Source organism: Lissotriton vulgaris, chromosome 5, assembly GCF_964263255.1.
Source record: "Lissotriton vulgaris chromosome 5, aLisVul1.2, whole genome shotgun sequence".
In the NCBI taxonomy this organism is placed as follows: domain Eukaryota; kingdom Metazoa; phylum Chordata; class Amphibia; order Caudata; family Salamandridae; genus Lissotriton; species Lissotriton vulgaris.
This window is the reverse complement of record NC_141693.1, coordinates 1,801,162,510-1,801,189,695: the sequence shown is the minus strand read 5'-3', so window position 1 is coordinate 1,801,189,695 and position 27,186 is coordinate 1,801,162,510. Positions and strand designations below refer to the sequence as shown.

Here is a 27,186-nt window from a genome sequence, read left to right as displayed (position 1 = left end):
GTGTTCGAACATGAATACGGGTAGAATTCGAAGAAACGCGCCAAAAGCAGCAAAACATTGGGTCACATAAAACACACCGGGTCAAATGATTCCGGAATGTAATGGCAAGTGAGGCGAAAAGAACATTATCACGACAAAAGACAACGAGATAGGCGTGAAATCGGTGTGTTTGGTTGCTGTGAGAATGGTTGAGCGTGTTGTGTAGCTGTGTATGTGAAGTAGTGTGCATGGAGTGCGTGTGTATAGTTCATGTGGATGCACGGATGGTTTGTGTGATTGGTGGGTGTGTGTACGTGGTGTGTAATGTGCGTGTTTCTCCATTGTTTAATTTGCTCTTTATTTCAGGTCAGGATTTTTTCGTTGTTTTCTCCTCTGTTACTTTCCTCTTTCTTATTCTCAAAAACATGTTTTATTTACAGGAGGATGGACTAAGAAAGAACGCTGTGTTTGAAAAAACTCATATTATCAGAAAGAATAACGCGTGTTGCGTGAGAGATGTACAGTCAGACTGAGCTCAAACATAGACAAAGCCCAGTGCGCCGGTAGCTGGTTTTGGGAGTTGCAGGTTTTCTGTGTTAACGTTTCTTAACCTTGCACCAGAACACCCATCACCACCGTTGTGCGCCCAGGACACTTACCACCACCGTTGTGCGCCCAGGACACCTACCACAACCGTACCCTCTGACCTTAAATAAGGTGCTTTTAAATAAGCGGAAATATTCATGTAGAGCAGCTTAATCGTTGGATGTTATTCTAAACCAGAATACCCATCACTGAAAGATGAAAGGCTGAGTCCGCCCAGCGCATAACCTAAGGGAGCACCGCAGCCGGTAGTTTCATGCAGCCGGGCATAACCCATCTCCACCACTAATACGCTCGCGGGGGGTGTCGCGAGTTATCCTCCGTCCCAAACTCAGGGCAGCATATCTGACATCCAAAACCGAACACCCTGCTTACAGTGTATTTAAGTGCGTCGAGGCGCTATATAAGGCACTTGGACGCACACAAAGTCCCCTTCTCACCTGTAATGCATGGCACCAGGTGGCCTCTGGTCGGCTGGGGGCGACCGTGCTAGAGCCGACCGAGGGCCCCCTCACCCGGTCAGCTGTCCCCCAGCCCGCCGATCGTCCAGCGCAGAGCGGAGCGCAGCCTCCTCCCAGGGTTACCACAGGGACCGTGTGACGGGGAGGGGAGGGATTCCGGCAGCTCCAAGCAACCACCGAGGGGTGGCCTGCCACTCCCCCGGACCTGCCCTGCTCTGACGTCACAAGGAGCAAGGGCGCCTAGCAGAAGCCTCTCGTACCTCAGAGGGAGGGAGGTGGAGGGATCCTTCACGGAACCCGTCACACCCGGGGGAGAGAGGACATCTCACAGAGAGCTACCCCACCTCAGACGAGGAGGGTGCAGGGGGAGCAGTGTACCACCATAAAGAGATATGGTACCTCGAAGAACAGTATCATATTACACGGATGAAATCTCACAGGAAGCTACTGCAGCTGTCACTTGATTACATCAGAAAGAGAGGTAGAGACTAGAGAGCGGCATATTCAGCCTCACGGCTATCTTACCTCACAGATCCGTGTTCTACCTGAGAGGGAAAGATGTCGAGCTGGAGAGTGTGAGAAAGATACAACTTCAAAGAGAAGTGTTGTACTCCAATGTACCTCAGAGAGAGATGGAGATCGAACCTCACATGCAGCGATCCCACCTCACAGAGGTGTGTCACTCAAAGAGGGATGTACTACGTCCAACGTCATAGAGAACTATCATACCTCTTTTGCCCCGTCATACCGCAAAGAGCTCTTGAACATTACGGAGGGCTACCATACCTCAGAGATCACTGCTTCACATCGCTTTAATATCTCACAGACCCTTGATACACCTCAAGGAACCCCTAAATATGACTATCATACCTCGCAGTCGTCCCAACTCAAAGGCAGCTGTGGTGTGCGCTCTAGTCGACGGACGTATACGCGATGACGCGTTACGCCGTGGGCTAGAGCGGAAAGGCGCGCATGCGCAGCAAAGAGGCAGCTAGAAGGCGCGAACGGCAGAAACGGCAGTTGGCGACCGGAGCGCTCAGCATTAGACGCTCGGCGCCCTTTAGCTCCAAATAAGATATTACTTTGAAATAAAAGAGACTAACAACTATCACCTGTCTCTGTGCATCCTGTGGGGGAAAGGCAGAACATTACAGTGGCGACGAGGCTGGGACCTGGACACCACAAGGTGCAGTGTACCGAGAAGAGAACAGATAAACCCCCCAGCGAGAACACAGAACCTACAAGGAGGAGCAAGGGCGTGGCAGCAGCGCAGCAGCACAGCGAGGAGCAGACCACCACCCTCCCAAGGCAGGTCAGTGCCACCCAAGACCCCAGGAGCCCCCAGGCAGCAACCTGGCAGCCAAGGGAGACACACCCAAGCTAGAGGAAGGGGGGAAGGCAGCTCAAACAGCGCCTACTGCAAGGGACAATACCCCAGGTAGCCCCAGGGGCCAAGGTGACACGGCAGAGAACGCAGGAGCGTCCGGTGAACCTACCCAAAGGGCCCAGGAAGGAGGACCTAGAGGTGAAGCCAGAATGGCGAATCAGGCGTCAGCCCTAATGGCGCCCGTCCCGTTTCTAACCAGACCAGGTGAACCCCAACTAAAATGGGAAGACTGGAAAGAATATTTCCTCAATTACATTGAGGCCCTTGAAGATGAGAGTGAAGGAGAATACAAACCCGAAAGGAAGAAGAGACTGTTGCTCCACAACTTAGGCCCAGAAGGGGTAAGAGTGTTTAAGAACCTGGTGCCCAAAGACAGGGATGCAGCGGAGACGGATGTCTTTGTGAATGCATTGGACGACCTAGACAGCCACTACCGCCCAGCAGTCTGCGTCTCGATAGACCGATACAACTTCCAACAGAGAAAACAAGAGGCAGGAGAATCCATTGACGACTATGTGGCAGCGCTCCGCCGGCTTGCGATCACGTGTAGGTATGGGAACCTGCAGGACGAGTACATCAAGGACCAAATTGTGATGCACACCACCAGCAGAGCAGTCCAAGACAAGCTATGGGCGATGAATGAGACAACCCTGAAGGAAGTAGTGGCGATGGTTAAAAAGGCGGAAATGTCGAAGAGAGGAGCAGACGCGGCAAAAAGGGAAAGCGGGCCAAGGCAAATGATCAACAAGATCGACGAGGCACCACAATCCAGCAAGCCCAAAACGGCTTACGGAGACCAGAGGAAGGACACAAGAGGATCTGGGAAGCAGATGCCTCGTCCCAACCAGGGGGCGAAATTCGCGTGTTACAGATGTGGCAGTGCGGCGCACACGGCCCAGGACAGGCGGTGCCCCGCGTTTCGCGCCAGGTGCTCATTCTGTGGGTTGACTGGTCACTTCGAGAAAGTCTGTCGTAAGAAAGGGTCGAAATCCACGGTTAAGTGCATCGACACAGCAGCGGCCAACGGGAGTGATGAAGAAGAACCAGAGGAGGATGACCTAGTGCTGTGTATAGAAGATCAAGTCTTAGATGTATCCGGGAAGCGAAGGGATAAGCCCCGCACCGACATGCTCATCGGGGGCGTCAAGGTACATGTAGCCGTGGATTCAGGGTCCCCCTGGACCATTGTTCAAAGGTCAATATGGGAAGAGGACTTTGTGCCAGTCATAGGACCCGACCTGTGGCCGCCGGACATCAGACCCATCTCGTATACCGAGAATTCCATCCCACTGGTAGGGTGCAGGGACTTGGAGTTCGAATTTAGAGGACGGGTGGCCACGTGCACCCTGTACGTAGCGGAGAAGGGCCCATCGGTACTAGGATGGAGAGACGCAGGTGATCTCGGCATCATACTAAATCCCGGAGGGAAAGAACAAATCTTGCTAACGGACGAATGGCCCCTCTCGAGGGAAGAAGACTGGAAAGCTGCATACCCCAAGGTTTTCGAGAGCACGGTAGGCAAACTCGACAAGTTCGTGCATAAGATGGTTCTTAAGGAAGGAGCAGTACCAGTAGTGCATAAGGTACGGAATATACCAATATCCACGAGTGAGGCCGTGCGCCAGGAACTACGGAAGTTGGAAGACCTAAATATCATTGAGCCAGTGGACAGTGCGGAATGGCTATCGCCCTTGGTGGTAGTTAAAAAGCCAAACGGAAAGGTCAGACTCTGCGTGGACCTGAGGGAGCTCAACAAAAACCTCATAGTGGAAAGGTTCCCGCTCCCCAGGATAGAGGAGATGCTAGCAAGAACCAAAGGCATCAACTATTTTTCCACCATAGACCTCACGTCTGCATACTACCAAATAGAATTGCACCCGTCGAGCAGGAAGTACACAGCATTCATAACGCCCTTTGGGTGTTTCCAATTCAAGAGAATGCCCTTTGGCCTGGCATCCGCTGCGGCCGTTTTCCAGAAGCTAATGCACAGGTTGTTTAAAGACATATCGGGAGTGCAATACTTCCAAGACGACATCCTGGTGATGGGCTCTAACAAAGGTGAGCACGACAAGAAACTACATCAAGTGCTAGGAGTGCTGCAGAGCAAAGGAATGACGGCGGAGTGGAGCAAGTGCAGGATCGGGTCTCGCTCAGTGACCTACCTAGGGCACGAAATAGGCACGCACGGCATATCACCGAAGGAGCAAAACGTGAAGGCGATAAAGGATGCCAAGGCCCCAACAACCAAAGAGGAGGTGCGGTCATTCCTCGGAATGGCCGAGTATTATAGCAAGTTCGTCAGCCATTTTGCCACAAGAACGCATAGGATGAGAGAACTAATCAGGCACAATACAAAATTTGAATGGGACAGGGAGGCCCAGTCCGAATTCGAGTCCATCAAGGCCTGTATCAGCCATGCCATCCCTTTGCAGGGGTACGTCCCCATGGGCAAGACTATCGTGACAACCGATGCAAGCGACAAGGGCTTGGGGGCAGTACTAGCGCAGGAAAGGGAGGATGGAAACAAAGAAACTATCAGCTTCGCGTCCCGGGCGCTATCCCCGACGGAACAAAGGTACAGCGTAATCGAAAAAGAGATGCTGGCTGTTACGTGGGCGTTGAACAAATTCCGTCAGTTCGTGTGGGGCACGAGATTCAGACTACAAACGGACCACAAGCCACTCATCAAAGTGTTGACGTCATCGGGCCATGACACGGCCACCCCGAGAATAGCGAAAATGACTCTGAAGCTGCTCGATTATACATATGATGTAGAATATCTACCGGGCACGCAGAACAAGGTAGCTGACTACCTAAGCAGGGCATCAGCCATGGAAGAGGCGCCCGGAGAGGCCCCGGACACGGAGGAGATGGTGGCCAGTATGGAAGATCACGAAACATCGATCAGTGCGCAGGAATGGCAGGCGGCTTACGAGCTCGATGAAGAGAAGAAGGAAGTGAGGAAACATCTCACGATGGGGTGGCCGGACAAGAAGAAGCTAACGGAAGGTGTCCGACGTTTTTTTGAGATAAGAGAAGAATTGTCCCTAAGTGACTCGGGGATATTCTTGTACAGAGGAGAAAAAGTGGTCCCACCAGTGACAATGATACCCAGACTGCTGAAGTTGCTTCATGTAGGACATCTGGGCATAGTGAAAACCAAGGCGTTGGTCAAACAGATGTATTGGTGGCCAGGCATGGATGCCCACATCGAGAGACAAGTGCGGGAGTGTGGACAATGCCAAGGAGCGGACAAGGTGCTCCGCCCACTCCGACCAGCACTGGGGAGATTCGACACCCCGCAAGGCCCATGGGAGGATGTGGCCATTGACATTTTGGGGCCCGTTCTGGACAATCAAGGGGTGAACAAGTACATCTGCGTACTCATTGACAAGTATTCCAAGTGGCCAGAAGTGGACATACAAGAGTCAATGGACACGGATACGATTTTGAAGTTCCTAACCTCAGTGTTCCTCAGAGAGGGAATACCCAAAACCATCCTCAGCGATAATGGACCGCAGTTTGTATCGGACAAGTGGGGGAGATACATGAAGAGAAATGGTATCGTAGGGAAACACACTGCTGTGTATCACCCATCTTGCAACGGCCAGGTTGAAAGGTTTAACAGGGTGCTCATGGGCTCCATCCAAGCAGCCATATCGCAAGGAAAGGACTGGGAGTTGGAAATAATGAACATGCTATGGGCCTATCGGATAACCCCCTCTGTGGTGGGGTATAGTCCGTTCCAAGTGCTGAGAGGACGGCATCCCTTCACCAGGGACAACGTAGCATGGAGGGAGAAGACCATCACCAGCAAGTGGTCCCCAGCGGTGGTGCAGCACAATCTAGAGAAAGCCCAGAAGATCTATGCCGCGCACTATGACAAAAGACGCAGCACGAAAGAAACAGCGCTGGAAGAAGGGGAGTGGGTTAGGATCAAACTTCCCACTCTACAAAAGAAGGGCGAAAGCAAATTCAGCCAGCCGCTACAAGTTAAGGAAGTGAGGGGCAGAGCGGCCCTCCTCAGCGATGGCAAGGTCTGGTCACAAGAGCGCATGGCCAGAGTGAATAAAATACTAGTCTGGCCCAAAGCCGAAGGAGTAGAAGGAGACATGGATCACACGGAGGTCACACCCTATTCTGATCACGTCATAGACAACCAAGGCGAAGACGCAGGCGAAGACAATGAAATGGTTGTACCAGGAGCCAGGCCGACCGACGGAGGAGGAATGCAAGCGAATGCAGAGCTGAGAACAGAAGTGAGAGAGGTTGGTGTGTCCCAAGAAGAGACTGAGTTGAGAGAGAACGTGCCGGTAAGACACACCCGCAGCGGAAGGGCAGTTGTAGCGCCCTCTCGCTATAATGACTTTGTGATGGATGGACACTAGCTTGGTGCCGTCTCCCCGGTGCCCCACATAGACACTGTTCACGGCTGGAGGACACTCACCTGAGGGGAGAAATGTTATAACTTTGTTTTTGTTAAAGGGGGGAGATATGTGGTGTGCGCTCTAGTCGACGGACGTATACGCGATGACGCGTTACGCCGTGGGCTAGAGCGGAAAGGCGCGCATGCGCAGCAAAGAGGCAGCTAGAAGGCGCGAACGGCAGAAACGGCAGTTGGCGACCGGAGCGCTCAGCATTAGACGCTCGGCGCCCTTTAGCTCCAAATAAGATATTACTTTGAAATAAAAGAGACTAACAACTATCACCTGTCTCTGTGCATCCTGTGGGGGAAAGGCAGAACATTACAGCAGCCACCATACCAAACATATTTGACACACGTCACCAGGTGTGAAAATGTAATCATACATTCTTAAGGACTTCAACGTTATTATATATATATATATATATATATATATATATATATATATATATATATATATATATAGGAGGTGCCAAACAACAGAAAATCAACAAGGCAGTCAACAAGCATTTGCAATGCAATAGGTCGCGCATTTGTTAGAGTTAGAGCTATTGGCTTTGTATATGACAATGTCTTTTACTTATTCGTTTTAGTTGGAGTGCAGTTGCCTTTGGGACGTTATAAGTGTTTAGCGATGCCAGGAGGCTGTGTGTGTGTGGGGGGGGGTCTACTGTTGTGCTAGTTATTTACAGAACTCTGCCTTGTGAGGAGTGAGGACCCCCCTGTTTACGGTCTTCAGCTTGGGGACGGAGGAGAAGGGCAGACGTATGTGAAAGGAAGATGGGGAGACATCACAATAAGAGAGAGTTAGGTGGGGTGAGCAGCCGCGTAGCTAGGGGGGGGCGGGGGGGGGGCGGTCCGCCCCAGGCGGCACCTTATCTGAGGCGGCAGAGGCGGCCGCGGCCGCGCGGGCGGGCCGGCACTCTCACTGACTGAGTGGAGAGGCGAGGCCCGGCCCGTTGCGGCCGCGGATGCCTGCTTTGAGTGAGTGACCTGCAGTGCCTGTGACTGTGAGGCTGTAACTTAGGGCGGCCTGCGCCGCGGTGCTCAGCTCTGCCAGTGCTTGCCTTAAGTTTACATCATTACACCGCACCGACCGTGTCAATCAACATGACAGTTACAGTAGGAGGCGGCACCGCACTTCCAATTGAGAACAGTCTAACAGATCGAGATTAAGCACGAGCACCTGATGACGAGCGACGTCTGACGTCATCATCCAATCCATCAACTAGTCACTCAGTACACTACAGGGCGGCAGGCCCCCACCACGTACCACCTCCCTCCCAGTCCCAGACTCGCTCACAGGGCCGTCAATTAGGTAGTGTGCGCGGTGCGCACAGCCGCAACCAATGATGACGGCCCTGTAACACTTTGGGCCAGCCCTCGCTCTCGCCACCGCACTGGTGACCGTGACGTGACGCGTTACGCGCGGCGCGCAGTGCACGCTGGCCCCTCCCGTCGTGTCGAGCCTCGTGGTCCGGGTGTGGAGACCGAGACCAGCACCATCCTTGCCGCCCAACGACCGTTGCCTGCCCTGGCCCTGCTGCAGCTGCCCTGTTGCTTCCTAGTGCTACTGCTACAGTAGTACTGTAGAGGAGAGTACTGTACTGGGCTGTGGCTGTGGGCGCCGGGCGGCACTCTCTCTGCGCGTCGCGCGACTGGAAGCCTCTGCTGCCTGCTGCCATCAAGGCTCCTGAGGTCAGGTCGTCACGCACAAACAACTACTACTATAATTGAGGTGAGCGTGAGCTGGTGAGACAGTACAGAGAGTCGGATCGATCGCAACTTCGCAAGTGAGTGAGTCAGTGACAGTCGAGTGACGGTCCAGTCATTGAGATGGATCATGGGGTCGGCACCGCAGGGCACAGGTTGCATAGTTTGCCCGGGCCGCCATTTGCTGTAGCTTCTCTAGGAACGCTCATGTTAATATGGGTCCTTACTTGCAGCCTGGTTCAGAGTAGGGCAGTAAACACCTTACATTTCTGGAGGAATGTGAAATCAAGGAGGAGAATTCAAAAGTGGAAATACCTATGCTTGTGAATGCTGGGATGGGGGTGAAGGCTTGAGAGGGACTGCAGGGCTCCATCCCTGAATTTGCAAAATGTCAGACCCCTGCCCTTCAAAGGACACAGGCTGCAGTTAGCAATATAATGACACGTTGCAAAGCGGGCAGTGGCGGGAAAACACAGTGGTGCCCTGGCTGCCCCTTCTTTCCTACATTCACAAGTCCGTGACCGTGCACGGCAGGCCGCAGACAGTTGACATACCAGGGTGGTGGTGGTGGGCTGTGATTGTGCTTTCTAACAGACTATCCCCCCTGTTCCAGTAACACAGCACCGAGCCTACAGAGAAATCATGGCACAGACAGCCCAAGGAAATCAGGCCTGGCTCGACAGAGTGTGGAAATAGAATGTGGTGCCTATTTTAAGGTGGCAGAATAGCGGGTGTGCAAGGGCTTTAGAGCTGATGAACTTAGAGAGTATACTTCAAAATGTGGGGCTTCTGTCAGAGTTTGCCTCTTCAGGAGTAGGTGAGCGCCCTTTTAGATATAACATGGAGACAGGAGAGCAGTCTGTGGAAGATGGAAGCTTATGAGGGACAGAGCTGGGGTGTGTGGTAAGCAGACTTTGAATCATTATATGTATTATATCATTATTTCATTGTTTGTGATTCAAAGTGTTTTCAGCAAGGTCCTAGATTTAGTTCTTTTACGCCATTCCGGCCTAGTTCGAGACCACCAGCATGACTCATATTCGAGCTGTCAGATTGTATGCTGTGTTGAGTAACACCGTTATTTTCGGCGTGCTGGGCAGCTACTAGCCTAGGGAATGAACAGAACGAGGAGAAATATATTGTAAGCCTTTGACTATATAAAGAGACAGGCTGTGCTGTTGGCGAGATAACCTTTCTGCTGCAGATAGATCATGCACTCTTGTGTGTTCTCTTTTGTACTGCCAGTCACCGGTGTATTCAACTGTCTAACCTTTGACCGTGTCATGTATGTGCATTTTTGCACACTTTGAACTATGTTTCCATCCTCTCAAGAGCATCCCTAGTTTACAGTATTGTTGCATTTTATGGTTATTGGTCTTGTGTTAAGTCTATGCATAAAGATATGTATTTTTTTATAACTACTTGTGTGGTGTCCCTTTGTAGTGTTCTTCACTGTGTTACTGTGTATGATCATAAATGCTTTACACACTGCCTCTGAGATAAGCCTAGCTGCTCGTGCTACGTTACCACAGGGTTGAGCAGGGGTTATCAATGGGTGTAGCCCCTTTACTCTGACTTAGGAAGAAGGGTCCCCAGTTGGCCAGTGGCCAGCCATTGCTAACTAGAGACCCCCATTTCTAACAAACAACCATTCCGATTTTGAGAGGAGTAAACATCTCAATGCCCATTAGATTCCCCATGTTAGACTAATGTTCTGATTTGTTACCTTTGCCTCAAATTGTAAAGCGCTCTGATTTCACGCTATATAAAACTTTATAAATTACTAAATGTAACTTTCATGATCGAGGTAACTGTTAGCAGCAATACTACGTGTCTCTCCTCGGAGACTCTGACATCTTTCAAGTGCTCACCGTCCTTTTTCCCCAGTAGCCGCCCCCAAACCCCCCCCCCCCCCAAGGGGCGGCACTCTGAAGGGTAGCCCCGGGCGCCACAAGCTCTAGCTACGCCCCTGGGGGTGAGGGGGCGGAGAGCGTTAGGAGGTGAAGAAAGGGTTGGGTGAGGAGATGGTAGAACGGAAAAGGGAGAACACGGAATGAGCAGAAAGGTGGGACAAGGATACAACCATTGTGGTGAGAAAGAAAAAAAAATGAGAAAACACACCAACCAGAGGAGGGCCACAAGAGGCAGGAGGAATAGAGAGAGAAGACACTGAAATGGAGAAGAGAAGACAATTGAGCAGAGAATGGGAGGAACAGTGTGACTGAGTGACATCATGTGCACTCGCCTAGGTGCCTCAAAGCCAGCAGCAGCGCAGTGCTTGGTGACTAGCAGTCTCCTTGATGGCTTCAGTGCATTTGTAAGTTGGTAGTACACACTGTGACCGAGTAGCTGCCACTGCACAGTGTACTTAGTTACTGCCTCTAGGCACTGTCTAGTGAGTGTTGTGGCTTCCACTGCACACTGTGGTAGTGACGCTTTGTGCAGCACCAAGAGTGCAGCTGTCATTACCGCAAGGCGCTGTCCATACCATGGGGCTTGTGTGAGGGTGCTACGAAGGCTGCCTGCCATACAGTACATGACTGTCACTGATAACACAAAGAGAGGGTTAGTTGAGGTGAGGGGCGAAGAGAGGGTTAGTGGGTGACGAGAGGGTTAGTGGGTGACGAGAGGGTTAGTGGGTGAAGAGAGGGTTAGGGGCGAAGAGAGGGTTGAATCAGGGGACGGTAGTGCAGAAAAGGGAGAACACGCAAGGAACAGAACGGTGGGACAGGGATACAAGCACTGTGGAGAGAGACAGAGAAACAAGAATAAAAGTTAAGCAAAGCCTGGCAAAAGACGCAGCCGCCATAATTACAGTGAACATCTCTTCAACCTGAACTCTTGCTCTGTATGCAGAAGCCCCAGTCATGGACACGGCTTCCTGAAGGGGTTAAATATCAACTTATCCTGTTCAGCAGACCGAAATTCACCCTTTGCACCAAGCCGGACACTGGCCCTGGCCATGCACCGTAGCCGCACTAAGCCAGGAAGAAGGTACGTCATGGGATGTGAACGGCTCTTCACAGAGCTGACAGAAGATGTGCACAAGATGTGCACAAGGGGACTGGCTTTACTGGTGGTGAACAAAAAAACTCCCCAGAATATCACGCTGCCAGTAAAGCATCCAGTAAAGCATCCAGTCCCCGCGTGCACATCTTCTGTCCCACCGCATGCACGTCTGGAATCCGTATCGATTTCAAAAGTCCCTTGCCATGGCGAGAGTATGGGACGTGAATGGCTCCCCGCCAACTATAGGCCCATTAGCCTAATAGATGTACCCCAAAAGCTTTTTGCACGCCTTATCCTTAATCACCTCCTGGACTGGGTCGAGGACAATGACATCATGAGCCCCCTTCAGGCTGGCTTCAGAAAGTACACGTCGACCATGGACCAGATCTTCCGCCTTCTCCATCTATATTGGAAGACTGTAACACTAGAGGGAGGAAGACTGTACATGGTCTTCGTGGATCTGAGGTCAGCCTTTGACCTAGTCCCTAGAGGGAAACTATGGGAGGTTCTGCAGAAGCTAGGAGTACCCCCCCACCTCCTTAGTATTATCATCAGGTTGCATGAGAACAACTATGCACAAGTGAGGTGTGGGAGGGATGGCAAGCTCTCGGGCAAATTTCCGGTCCGTCGAGGAGTCAGACAGGGCTGTGTCTTGGCGCCGACCCTGTTCTGTCTTTTCATTAACAGTGTCATTCAACATCTTGACACTGTTAAGGACAATGATGCCCCGCTTTTGGCAGGCAGGAGGTTCCCGGCAATTATGTTTGCTGACGATACCCTCCTGCTTTCCAAATCCCCCATGGGAATCCAGAGGATTGTGAATGGTTTTGGCCTCTTCTGTCGTCAACATGGGCTGGAGGTGAACACAGAAAAAACGAAGTTCATGATCTTCAATCCCCCTACCAAAACCAGACCCAATCCAAAACTGGGGGAAGTTAGTCTTGAGAGGGTCTCGACCTTTATATATCTGGGGGTAACACTACAAGAAAACTTAGCTTGGGACTGCCAGATAGCGAGATCAAGGCTGAAACTATCCCAGCTATCGGGCGCACTCCTGAAGGTGGCAAATAAGTCCACCTTTAAGCCTGTAAGCCCGGCCCTGGAAACATATAGATCCCAAGCGAAGGCAGCAGCCATGTATGGCAGCGAGTTGTGGGGTCACAAAGCAGGGAAGGCACTGGCAGCGGTGGAAAATAGTTTTCTGAGACGCCTACTTGCTCTCCCGCAAGGTACGCCACTCCTCCCCCTAAGACTAGACTTGGGTTTACACTCCATTGCTGAAGATCTCCTGTCGAAACCCGTGAAGTTTTGGCACCGGATATGGACTACCGAGGAACTGTACCATTACAGACAGGACCTTGTTCATGTATTGAGGCTGAATGGTAGCAACAAAATTCCCTGGCTGGCTTTTATCAAGACGGAATTGCTCAGTTTGAACTTGCCAGACCTATGGGATGATCCAGCTCAGGGCTGCCAAAGGATTACGCGCAAAACTCTCACCCAGCTCTACAAAAACAAAAATCTGGCTGACATGGATAATGCTCATAACAGCGGCACCTTGACGGGACGTTTTATGGAATCCAAAAATTCTTATCTTTTCGAACCTTTTATGGATTTTATCTTTCCTCTTTTGGCGAGGAAACTGTTCCTGCAATGGAGGTTTGGTACACTCCCCACCAAAGTATTCACCCATAAATGGTCCACAGGGGGTGACAAACTTTGCCCTTGTTGCAAAACTCAGGATGAAGATGATTTACACATAATGTTTGTTTGCCACGCCTACCAGAGTCCCAGGAAGCGCTGGATAGCACCGCTGTGCCGAAACCTGGGTTTTAGGGAGTACTTACAGGCATACAGGGTCATGAAAACTAACACCCTGGGCCATATTGTCTTTGCTGTTTCAAAATTCCTAATGGCAGCATGGATAATAAGGAAGAAAATGTCCCCCTGAACTGGTACTACCATGTATTCCTTACCCCATGCAGACCCAGTAGATCTTTTTATATGTAAATACTGTGTAATATATGTACTGTATTTTATTGTATCTTTTATGGCCTATGTGGCCGAAATAAAGAATTTTTGGAATTGGCAAGGAACAGAAAGGTGGGACACGGATACAAGCACTGTGGAGAGAGACAGAGAAACAAGAATAAAAGTTAAGCAAAGCCTGGCGAAAGACGCAGCCGCCATAATTACAGTGAACATCTCTTCAACCTGAACTCTTGCTCTGTATGCAGAAGCCCCAGTCATGGACACGGCTTCCTGAAGGGGTTAAATATCAACTTATCCTGTTCAGCAGACCGAAATTCACCCTTTGCACCAAGCCGGACACTGGCCCTGGCCATGCACCGTAGCCGCACTAAGCCAGGAAGAAGGTACGTCATGGGATGTGAACGGCTCTTCACAGAGCTGACAGAAGATGTGCACAAGGGGACTGGCTTTACTGGTGGTGAACAAAAAAACTCCCCAGAATATCACGCTGCCAGTAAAGCATCCAGTCCCCGCGTGCACATCTTCTGTCCCACCGCATGCACGTCTGGAATCCGTATCGATTTCAAAAGTCCCTTGCCATGGCGAGAGTATGGGACGTGAATGGCTCTTTACAGGGCTGACAGAAGATGTTCACGCGGGCACTGGTTTTACTGGCGGCGAAAAAAAAAGTCACCAGAGTATCACGCCGCCAGTAAAGCATCCAGTCCCCGCGTGCACATCTTCTGTCCCACAGCGTGCAAGCCTGGAATCCGTATTGATTCCAAAAGTCCCTTGCCATGGCGAGAGCAGCGCATTCGCGCTGCTGACGCCATGCAAGACCTAAAAATGTAGAAAGGCACAATGCTCAGAGTATTGTACATTTATTGGACACTGAACTGACAGAAGAAGAGCAGCAGAGCCTCTCTTTAGGCCTCACATATTGCTCCTCCTCAACCAAATTGGATTATGGGCAGACACTGTTTGATTTATTTAAATACATTATAAAATTTAAGCCTTGCAAATACTATCTGAATAAACCACCTACTTGGTCCTTGGGGAGAGACAGACAATCTACTAGTCTTGGATATTGATTTGCTAATGGAATTGGAGACATGAGAGAGAGGCTGTGTGAGTGGGAGAGGCTGTCTCTGAGGAAGTGTTGATACTGGAACAAGGACTTGATGTGTATGACAGCCCGACAAAGTCCTTCAAAACAAACTCTACATTTGTTACAGTGCTACCCAGCGACTCGATGTACACCTTTTCTGATCTTGTTGTACAAGATCAGAAGTGCCTACAAACCAGTGCAGATCGGAACACAAGGACGGCGAAGAGTTCTCAGATGAATAAGTATGGTCAACTAATGGAGAAAATTAACTGAAGGAAAGATGTGTTTGTGCGGCAATCAGACAAGGGTGGACATATTGTCCTGTGGCCACTGGAGATGTATACCAGGGAGGCACTAAGACAATTGAATGACTTGGATTGTTATTGTAAAATTGGCAAGATAGAGGTAGTGTATGTAAGCACAGCATACAATGTAGAGTTGTCACACTGGTGGAGCACTGGGTTAATCACTTAGGAGGAATATCTGTTCCTGAGATCAGATTCCACCATTATGGCCATATTTTACCTTATACCTAAAGTACATAAGGATGCAAAAAGATCCCCCCCACTACAGGCCCTTTATTTCGGCCATTGGGGGGTGGTTTGAAAGTACTTCTAGGTACAGCAATTTCTTTTTACAGAGCTATGTTCAAAACATGTCAACCTACATCCGGGACACTGGAGATTTCTTGAGAAGGGTGTATGACATTACATGTGATGAGGGGTATGTCCTTGTCACAATGTACGTTATATCCTTATACACAAGCATTTCACACAAAGGTTTGGGAGCCATTGCATACTTCTTGAGCACCAGACTTATCTCCTCATACAGGCACACACAGATGCTGCGAACCATGGTGTGTTGTTGTCTTTACAATATTTTTTTTCTATTTGGGAAAGACATCTATAAGCAGGTGAGGGGAACGGCCATGGGCACCCACTTCACCCCAGCTATGCTAATATGCATATGGGCTGGTGGGAGAACAGGTTTCTTGACAATTTATTTGTCATTTGGCGAGGAACATAACACTCAGAGTGATCCTTCACTGAAAAACTTGAATGAAAAAATATTGAATCTACACTTTACAACCAACATTAGGAAGCAGCAGGTGCAATTTTGGGATCTCACAGTTTATGCTGAGCAAGGCAACATCCACACCAATATCTACAGAACACCCACATCAGGGAACACAACACTACACACTGGCAGCGTCCACCCCAACAAGCTTAAGCATGGTATCCTCTACGCTGAAAATATGCACATGCACAGAAACTGTAGTAATCAGCAGTAACTTAGGGAAGCACAGGAAGAGCTGCTCAGTCGGTTCACAGATAGAGGATACAGCCAAGAGGTGGTGCAGGCCCCCAGAAGCAAGGCCAATCAAAGGTCTCGAGCTGAATTGCCGTTCTCCAAAAAGAAGGCAAACAGGGGAACATGAAATACAAATGATCACAGGATATTGCATACAACATAAGGAAGTCAGGCGTAAACTCAACAAACACCGGCATATTATAAAAAGTGACCCTACTATAGGGTATATTATGCAAGGTTAGCGCCTAATGACATTCCATGAAGCTAGGTCAATGAGGCAACATCTAGTGGTTCAGCAGTCCAGAATTGGCCATGACCACCGGGTGGCGCACTGCAAGCCCAGGTTTTAGAAAGTGCCACAAGTGTAAGGCCTTCAGATATGGAGTGAACACCACGCAGGTTATGTCACCTCTTTCTGACACTCCATATGGAGAAAGTCTAATCTCTCTGACCTGTTCGTAGATATAGGACATTTAAGCACTTAGCGCAGTTATAGCCTTGACAAGCAGGCCATCTATACTTGGGGCCTCTGGGAGAGTGTCCACTTATGGGGCATTAGTACTCTCACTTGACATGACACCACACACATGAGTCTTTTAACTCTACAGCATTGCTGGTTCTATTCACACCACATGTCATAGCAATGAGTTGTAAAGCACACACATAGGAGTTCTCAGTAAAAGTACCTCGTGATTCGGCAGGAAGGATAACGCTGATTACAGGATTGTGATCGAGAGAGGCTAGGAGATCAGCCCACTAGGGCTCTAGATGTTTCTGGTTGACAGACTAATTGTCAACGATCTCCGAGTAGCTCTTGAGTTTGTAGCATGGCATCCATTACGCAGTTTGTCGTGCCATGCTGCAATGAATTATTTATGTTTAACAGGAGATGCCGGATCGCACTGCAAGATTCATGTGACTGGAATGATGAAATTCAATTCAGTCCTTATGTGTTTAAAAATTCAACATGTATTCTTTGCCAGTTTATATGTTGCTTGATGCCATGCCTTCCTCTGAATGATTTGGGGTGGTATATCTATTAATGGTTATTTTGTAGGACAAGAAATTATGATATAACAGCGTATTATGGTTGTAATCGTACTCCTGTGAGTCTTTTCGCACTTTTCTTTGCACACGTCACTTTCAGTAGTAACGTCTTGATGTAAATAGTGTGCACAAGATGACAATTATTGTTGTGAAAAAGACCTCTTTCTAGGCTGAACCGTTTTACAGAAAAGTCACGCCCTGACAATAAACCTGCGCTGTGTCGTAGTCTGTTTTTGATTCATTGAGTATGGTGTATATAACTGTATATACCAATATATTTTATGATCCAAGATGAATTTTGTTTCGTATTTATCTGAGGTGTCGTTTAGCCTTAAATCTGCTCACTAAGTTTTATGGCTCTAATAGGCTCAAAAGCCATTTTATTCAGGATTGTATATTTGCACATTTCTGCAAAGCGTAACCTCGTTTTCAGTGTTGGCAACTTGAAGCTGGACTTTAGGAGAGTAATGAACTCAGTATTGTATTAAAAAAATATATCTTCTTCTCAAGGATGTCTCACATTTCCCCTAGAAGGAGACTTTGTCACCTGCTCATTAGATATGTTTCTGCTGAAAGTAACATGTTTCTCTCACATGATACAATTCCACCGACTTGTATTGAGAGAACATATATGTAAACCGTCATAAATGCGATGTATTTTAGCATCCGGCTCCAACTGACCCATATCTAGCAAGACTTCTGGTCAGTTAAATGTTGATTATCTGCTGCTTGATATTTTTAGCATTAAGCACATTAGACTTGAGGGCTTCTCATGGTGTCGTGTTTTATTTTTGACTCAGGTTACTTCAGACAGAGTGAGAGTGAGAGAGAGAGCTCATACCAGGCAGAGCCCTCCCATACCCCAGAGAGAGAGCTGAAACCTTGCATACGTCGCAAAGCACTAATTGACACCTCACAGAAAGTGCTCATACCTCACAGACAGCATCTCAGTCATCCTGTATTTAACCTTACACATAGCTATTGTACCTCACGGAGCCCCACTACCTTACTGAACTCTCTCACACCTCACAGTCAGCTATCCCATCGCGGGCTCGAGGCTCACACATAGCCATTGCCCCCCCCCCCCCCAGAGATCTTAGAAACTGCACAAAAATGACATAGCTCACAATGAGCTCCAGCGTTCTGTAAACACCACACAGAGCCCTAGCACACCCTAAAGAGAACAAAATGTCTCACAGCCCCATCACAAAATGCTAGTTTAATCATCCCGCATAGTAGCATAAAAAGGCACAGAGCTCTACTTCCACTCACGGAGCCTTAATGCACCCTAGAGAATATTACCATACCTCAGTACAGTCCTAGCCTACCCGACACAGCTCTATGCCACAGAGAAAACTATCATAACTCGATGGCACCCAGTCAGATCCCATCCAGCCAGTGCTTAATTTGAGCAAGTGGATTCTGGTGCTCGGCACCAGCACCAATTTGTCAATACTGGCACTTATAGCAGTCTGCCACATGGTGGCACTGCTTGTCTAATTTACAGATGAGCACAAGAATAGTTGTTTATTTATTGAACATACATTAGGAAATAGTAATACCTGGCGCCCAAGCCATTCTAAAGGCGTTGGGGGCCTGGAATAGTCCAAATTGTCACACATGTAGGCGTGCAAAGGTTATTAGTTGTGTTGCTACTGTCATTGGCCGCACTGGCAGGGGCAGTGGATGATACACGCTACTGTGGCCTCCTTACAAGGGCCCTGGCACTTATTTTTATTTTTTTACAAATTAAGTACTGCAACCTAGCGCAGTAACATCTTGCAGACCTCTGCACAAAGTACCTAGCAGAATTATCCCACACAGTAGTCTCAAAAGCCACAGATCCCTCATACACCGCAGGAAGCTCCAGAGCGCCTGGAGAAAGCCACCACCATCCGCTAGAGAATCCTAGCACTGCCGGGGGCAATCGTGGGTTCCAGAGTTATGTCATAGCTCACAGATTCTTGAGGTATTTAACAGAGCGCTACATAGACTTGGTGAGCCCTATTTGTATTTGTTAAGCCCACTTACACCCCAGGAAGTAACATGGAAGTAAGGTCCACGGGGCGGTGAACTCCCCCTACCCGACCTTACTGTGATACCTAGACACTGACTGAGGGTCTTTGACTTCTTAACCCGCACTCGTCTACCTATCTATGCTGAGGCTGTGCCCCTCCGTTCTGTACCCCAGGGCCCTATTGGTTAATGCATGCGTGGGCTCTGCCGGCCTGGAGCACGTGAACGTCCCCTCCGCCCCGGGCAGTGCAGCCGCGGCCTGGCTGGAGGCTCTCACACAAACTCCAAGGACACAGGAACAGGTGTGCCTGGAGGGTGACATTGGAAGAAAGACTCGCTCAATGTAGTTCCCTTCCCAGGAATCCCGCACGATTCTGAGAAGGCTATGGGAGTGACGGCGGGGAGAGGGAGGTGTGTGTGTGTATATTGAGGGGGAAGGGAGGGGGGGAGGGGGGTAGGCATGTGTTTTGACTGCTGCAGTGGCGGCTGGTGACATTTGACATTGGTAGGGCGTAAAAGTTGCGGATGAGACGCGTTGCGAGTGAGCAAAGCGAGCGTGAACGTCATAAGAGGGTGGGGGAGATTATCCTGAGAAAAAAGAGCGCAAATGGTGCATTTTAAAGACCATTTGACGAAGCAAAACGGTTTATAAAGCAATTGTGAAAGTGTAGACATACATACTATAGTTGACATCACCCGACAGGGCACAGGCCAATTGCTAAAACCGTAGTTAAACACTGCTCCATGCATTCCGTCAGTCCCTCTTGAAAACTAGTTATTTTTAGAGCTGAACTAAGGCTACGATATTTTTTAATTTTTTATTCATCATCTCAAACTACCTTTCAGCTGGGATATGCAAGTATCCAGTCTTTGAAAAATTAAAAGCTGGACAGACTAGAACAGAGACATTGCCAGGCATTCATTCTTTGCAAGGAAACTGACATTTTTGGACAACAAGGAGACTCTGAGATAAAAGTTAACCTATTAACCTCTTTGTGTGGCCATACCCTGGGGAGTACATGAAAAAGCCTCCAAACCCAAAAATAACTGGAAAGTAACACTAGTCTACAACCAAGTTTAAAAAAAACATGCAACACAATTGTGGTTATTCAGTCTTCCTATGCACAGACACATTACATTAAGAGCGGTTGAAATTGTTTTCACACTAGGACACGACTGTAGGGCACTTCAATCATTAATAACAAATAGTAAATGTTACACCATGTATCATGCGCTTCCATTGTGGTTTCAGGGCGCCGATGACAGGTGCTGCCGTGCTGCGTCTGTTCTGGGACCAGATCAGCAGAGGGACGCAACACTCCCCCCCCCCCCCCCCCGCCCTCCCCAGATTGCACGGATGTGCACCCTCATTGCGTGAGTCAGGCAAAGACCAGCGTAGCAGGGAGCACCAGCCTCTCAGAAGTATAGGTTTTGCCGAAACACCACAGCTGTGTTGATTTACACGGAGATTATTCCAGCTGCAAGCCAGCAAAGTCTGCAGGTGGAATAATCGGGGAAAAACATGCAAAATTGGCACTTAAGTCCGATTTCCGAAATCTAGGCCCCAAAAACTCATAATTCATATTATTGCCCTGTACTAAGAATTAACTTGAACTCTGATAACAAGAATTATGAGGCAGGCAAATAGCAAAAAAATTGTTACGGGCCACTCGTAATGAGGACCTACAAAACACACAGACCATAGCGTTTAGTACCCTTTTCAAACCATTATTCATCATGTGAGGAAGGGACGGTATACTCTGTAAACATTCCTGCCCCTATAATGACTACAGTGTTTTTAACATTTGATTACTTGTTTGTGCCGGCCGGGCTGTGCCATCATTTTGTAACTCGTGTAACGCAGTAAGCAATTTGTCAATTGTACATTTGTTTTTTAATGGGTGTCTGAAAAACTTCAGCGATCACGTCACACAATCCACCGTAGCTCATGTAAAAGCACATCATCACAATTAATTAAAATTCCCTCAAACAAGCTACAAAAGTAATTATACGATAACGATTTTCATTTGCCATCATTTGCCACAACGTCACGCAGTCATCATTACTGTTGTGAGTCACAAAGCCTCGAAACCAATGATAATATTTATGCGTGCGTTGGCGTTAGCACGGAGACTGTGTTACAGAGTCAAAGGTGTTTTCTGAAAATGTGCACTGAATCCAGGCAGTCATAGTTTTACCTCTTTAATTCTTGTTTTACACGGTCAAGGTGGAGTCTCTGTCTCTGGCTCCGACTGCAACTGCTGCCTTTCGGCTTGCAGGGTCAGCTCAGCACCAAACATCCTCGTGTGCGCGGTAACTCAGCCAATCCTGGCGCACCATAACATCGCCACGCCACTGCGCCAGGATTGGCAGGGCTAATACTGCCCACAATGAGACCCGGCTCCCCCGGGTCTCTGCCTGTGTGACGGCTAGGGGAGGAGGATGAGGGAAGGGGCTATTGCGTGTGTGCGCATGCGTGGGCAAGTCATAAAAATGACTTGTCCTGAATGCGCACACTGCTGCTGCCCTCCCTGCCACACTGCGCTGATAATAAATCAGTGAGTCACACGCTGCCAGCCTGCCACTCACTGCCGCAGGCCCGCCCCCACACCTTCCCCGATTGCGATAGCTACTCCTGTTGTGCGCTCTGCGCTGCGCTCATAATTTCACTTTTCAATTTGCAGGCAGTGTAAGTGACAGCAGTGACAGTCGTCCATGTGGGTAGTGGGGCAACGCCCCAACGCCCCCAATGGACGAACCGCCACTGGACTGCTGGCAGTTTCCAAGAATTGTTTTCCTTCAGTCTCCAAGCATTAAGTTTAGTGCTTAAAAGCAGAAAAATGTTGGGTATGATAATTAAAAAAAAAAATAGGACCAGGGCTTTAAGTGGACCAGGTCCCTCCGGGTCTCAGACCTGGAAGGTTGTAATTGAAAACGGACATTGAAACGGGCCTCTTTCGGGCCCTGCATTCACCTGCAATCCAGTGGCAACAGCCCAAACTTGCAGGCCAGGTAACCTCCGGATGGAAACACAAACAGCCACAGCCTGGTTTCGGCCTAGCTCATGTGATGAGCAGTTTGAGTTCTATGGCACAGGGTCCACATCTGGACACACCAGTAGCCCTTTGGAACATCGTTTTAATTCTCCCAAAAATCTGTAAAGCAGAACGCATGAGCCAGTGTTCTAGCGGAGAAGCAGGAAAACTTATGAGAAAAACAATACTTGATGCATTCTGTGTAAAAAATAAAAAAAAATCTGAGAACATAAGGTACAGTGATAGAAAGAGAGTTCATCATTGTCTGATTGGTCTAGGTACAGAACACGTAGGGCATGATTATGAGTTTTGTGGCGTAGAAGCGGGGCGGCCCCACCCCAGCACACTCCATTGGCGACCACCCGCCAGATTACTAGTTGCAATCCGGGCGGGCGGTCCTGCGGTGGCTGGCCCACAGCGCTGCTTTTCGAAGGCTCATAGGAGAGCCTTAGAAAGGCAGCGTCATGGGACCGCCACAGTGTGTTCCAGCACAGCATGGACTGTGAAGTGCATGTCATGCAGGACACGGGGTGCAGAAAGACAGGGGGCACACCATGTGCCCTCCTGTATGTACCTACGTGCACAGAGGCACCAGGGGGCCCTATAGTGCCCCCTTAGTTTTCTTACTGCCACCCTTTACATGGCGGGCTCACCGCCATTTAAAGGAAAGCAGTGAGGAAACTCATAATATGCTTGGCGGTGCAGCAGCTCCACCGCCAGCATATTGTGGCCTCAGACCGCTGCCAGACCGCCAGGGAACCCGGATCCCTGGCGGTAGCAGTAGCCCTAGGGTGGTCTGACCAGCAAAGTCATAATACGGCGTTCTGACCGCCGGTGTGGCGGTTGCCTCACCGCCACCATGGGTTTGGCGGTCTATTGAATCACCAAACTCATAACCAGGCCCATAGTTCGGTCCAATCTGTGCACTCATGGGAGAAGCAGACCGAGATGTTGGCCCCTCAGCCCGCACTCAAGAGCCCAGGCCTCATTTGAGGGCCTGAAGCTTTTGTGCACACATTCTTTACAATTGTTGGAACACATGGCTAAAGTGCTAGCCACCTTTCAGCGTTAGTTGAGGTGGTCAACGGGTAGCATAAGAAAGGGGCCTGTATTGGGGGCCCTTAGGATCCTCGGCACCTCACAAGGCCCGAGCTGTCAGGAATCTTAGCACCAAAGGACACCCTAAAATTCGTCTGAACTCTCAAGGACCCTAAAACTATCTGGCACTATGGGGCACCCTCAGCTGTTGGGCGCCTTACCCCTTCCACCCAGAAAACTACTGCCCCTTCCAACCTTAAACCCTCAAGAATAATAGAAACTTCAAACTACTCCTCATACCACGCTCAGTCCACAGAAGCCCCAAAACCAGAGACCACCACAGTCCCTTTGTATTCGCAGATCGTGACACCGCTTCGCCCATAAAACGTACACATTTCTTTTATGTTTCACTTGCTAGATATTTGTGCTGTTCTCGGTGTACAGCAGATGTTCACTTCTGTTTATGCTGTTTGTTCTCCCTGTTGACACTTTGGCCTTCGTGTTGGCCTGTTTCTGTTTCTGTCGCCCCGAGCAGGCAGGCCCAGATGTACATGGTGATGGGGTCCACTTGTGGGCAGGAACCACTGTAGAACAAAACTAACATCAATATTGGCATAAAGCCATCAAATTCCACGTGCCCTCTACCGTGAAGCCTTTCAAGGAGGCAGGCAGATCCCTACTTCTCCCAGAGAATGTAATACAACATCTGGTCTGACACGCGGTGTGACCTTCGGCAGCTAAAGGAGCAGAGGCATTTTCTTATACGCGGAGCTTCATGCATACCGGTGTGACTGTGGGTGGGGCCATCTCATAAGCATCCCACAGGCACAACCAATGGCCAGTGGCGGTTCGTCCATTGGGGGCGTTGGGGCGTTGCCCCACTACCCACATGGACGACTGTCACTGCTGTCACTTACACTGCCTGCAAATTGAAAAGTGAAATTATGAGCGCAGCGCAGAGCGCACAACAGGAGTAGCTATCGCAATCGGGGAAGGTGTGGGGGCGGGCCTGCGGCAGTGAGTGGCAGGCTGGCAGCGTGTGACTCACTGATTTATTATCAGCGCAGTGTGGCAGGGAGGGCAGCAGCAGTGTGCGCATTCAGGACAAGTCATTTTTATGACTTGCCCACGCATGCGCACACACGCAATAGCCCCTTCCCTCATCCTCCTCCCCTAGCCGTCACACAGGCAGAGACCCGGGGGAGCCGGGTCTCATTGTGGGCAGTATTAGCCCTGCCAATCCTGGCGCAGTGGCGTGGCGATGTTATGGTGCGCCAGGATTGGCTGAGTTACCGCGCACACGAGGATGTTTGGTGCTGAGCTGACCCTGCAAGCCGAAAGGCAGCAGTTGCAGTCGGAGCCAGAGACAGAGACTCCACCTTGACCGTGTAAAACAAGAATTAAAGAGGTAAAACTATGACTGCCTGGATTCAGTGCACATTTTCAGAAAACACCTTTGACTCTGTAACACAGTCTCCGTGCTAACGCCAACGCACGCATAAATATTATCATTGGTTTCGAGGCTTTGTGACTCACAACAGTAATGATGACTGCGTGACGTTGTGGCAAATGATGGCAAATGAAAATCGTTATCGTATAATTACTTTTGTAGCTTGTTTGAGGGAATTTTAATTAATTGTGATGATGTGCTTTTACATGAGCTACGGTGGATTGTGTGACGTGATCGCTGAAGTTTTTCAGACACCCATTAAAAAACAAATGTACAATTGACAAATTGCTTACTGCGTTACACGAGTTACAAAATGATGGCACAGCCCGGCCGGCACAAACAAGTAATCAAATGTTAAAAACACTGTAGTCATTATAGGGGCAGGAATGTTTACAGAGTATACCGTCCCTTCCTCACATGATGAATAATGGTTTGAAAAGGGTACTAAACGCTATGGTCTGTGTGTTTTGTAGGTCCTCATTACGAGTGGCCCGTAACAATTTTTTTGCTATTTGCCTGCCTCATAATTCTTGTTATCAGAGTTCAAGTTAATTCTTAGTACAGGGCAATAATATGAATTATGAGTTTTTGGGGCCTAGATTTCGGAAATCGGACTTAAGTGCCAATTTTGCATGTTTTTCCCCGATTATTCCACCTGCAGACTTTGCTGGCTTGCAGCTGGAATAATCTCCGTGTAAATCAACACAGCTGTGGTGTTTCGGCAAAACCTATACTTCTGAGAGGCTGGTGCTCCCTGCTACGCTGGTCTTTGCCTGACTCACGCAATGAGGGTGCACATCCGTGCAATCTGGGGAGGGCGGGGGGGGGGGGGGGGGAGTGTTGCGTCCCTCTGCTGATCTGGTCCCAGAACAGACGCAGCACGGCAGCACCTGTCATCGGCGCCCTGAAACCACAATGGAAGCGCATGATACATGGTGTAACATTTACTATTTGTTATTAATGATTGAAGTGCCCTACAGTCGTGTCCTAGTGTGAAAACAATTTCAACCGCTCTTAATGTAATGTGTCTGTGCATAGGAAGACTGAATAACCACAATTGTGTTGCATGTTTTTTTTAAACTTGGTTGTAGACTAGTGTTACTTTCCAGTTATTTTTGGGTTTGGAGGCTTTTTCATGTACTCCCCAGGGTATGGCCACACAAAGAGGTTAATAGGTTAACTTTTATCTCAGAGTCTCCTTGTTGTCCAAAAATGTCAGTTTCCTTGCAAAGAATGAATGCCTGGCAATGTCTCTGTTCTAGTCTGTCCAGCTTTTAATTTTTCAAAGACTGGATACTTGCATATCCCAGCTGAAAGGTAGTTTGAGATGATGAATAAAAAATTAAAAAATATCGTAGCCTTAGTTCAGCTCTAAAAATAACTAGTTTTCAAGAGGGACTGACGGAATGCATGGAGCAGTGTTTAACTACGGTTTTAGCAATTGGCCTGTGCCCTGTCGGGTGATGTCAACTATAGTATGTATGTCTACACTTTCACAATTGCTTTATAAACCGTTTTGCTTCGTCAAATGGTCTTTAAAATGCACCATTTGCGCTCTTTTTTCTCAGGATAATCTCCCCCACCCTCTTATGACGTTCACGCTCGCTTTGCTCACTCGCAACGCGTCTCATCCGCAACTTTTACGCCCTACCAATGTCAAATGTCACCAGCCGCCACTGCCAATGGCCCTGGTCTTTTCGCCTTCCTCTTACCTAAAATTATTTCGTTAAACAAATTTGCACAGGACGGAGAGAGGGGGCTGGCAGGTGGGTGAGAGATCAGAGGGGCGGGGCTGCCCTGCTCTGTGATAGGTCTTCGGCACGTGGGATCTCTGCAGCCAGATGGGTGCAGAGCAAGGGAGCCGGCGCTGGTAGGGCCGCGTGAGATGTAGGAAATAGACCAACCGAGCAGATGAAGGAGACACACACCTGTGGGAAAAAAACCATATATAGATAGAAAGTTTGAAAAGTATCATTTTCAGGGCGGCTGATCCACTACAGCGGAGGAGCGTTGCCCCACTGCTTTCTTGCAGTGCGAGAAGCAAAAACATAAAATGGTAAAACTACCATTTATGTTTCTGCTTCTCGCACTGTGAGAAAGCAGAAGTGTTTGGTTGCGTACGGGTGGGCGGGGCTGATCTACGAGCAGGGCTCGGCAGGGGAGGAGTGGTGTGCGCACTCCTTAGTGAGCATGACTGGTTTGGTCAGCCCTCTGGGGCCGCTCAAAACAGTCATGCGCACTCTGCCCTTTCTCCATGCAGGCTGCAATGCAGCCTACATGGAGAAAATGGCCTCCCCATAGGGACCTGGCTGGCCGGTGTCCCCATCAATCACAACGCTGCCATTGCAGCGCTGTGATTGGCTTAGGGGAGGGGTGGGAGGCTGCCTGTTTCTGGAGGAGGCAGGAGAGGTGAGCAGGAGCCAGAGCTGTGAAAACACGGGACCTGGCCCAGCCGGCGGACAGGTATGTTTTTTATTATTATTAAATTTACCCCTACCCCTCTCGACCCCCTCGCCCACGATTAATGCCGGCCGTGACTGAATTTCAATAGTGCGGGTTTCAGGTCTGACTTTTGAGGGCAGGGTAGCAGCTGTACAACAGACCTATTGCTTACAAAATACATAAAGTGGGGCTG

At 49.2% G+C, this 27,186-nt stretch overlaps 1 protein-coding gene across 4 annotated transcripts in view; it reads right to left on the bottom strand.

Moving 5' to 3' along the window:
* Positions 1–27,186, bottom strand: part of HAP1 (huntingtin associated protein 1) — a 505,788-nt gene that overhangs the window by 234,876 nt on the left and 243,726 nt on the right. The window contains exon 1 of one of the 4 annotated variants that reach the window (XM_086924162.1): positions 1,023–1,196. The exons of the other annotated variants lie outside the window; for them this stretch is intronic. Within the exon in view, the coding sequence (XP_086780288.1) occupies positions 1,023–1,033 (11 nt within the window). The 5' untranslated portion in view covers positions 1,034–1,196. Of the gene's footprint in view, positions 1–1,022; positions 1,197–27,186 lie in introns of those variants that run through there. 4 annotated transcript variants of the gene reach the window in all.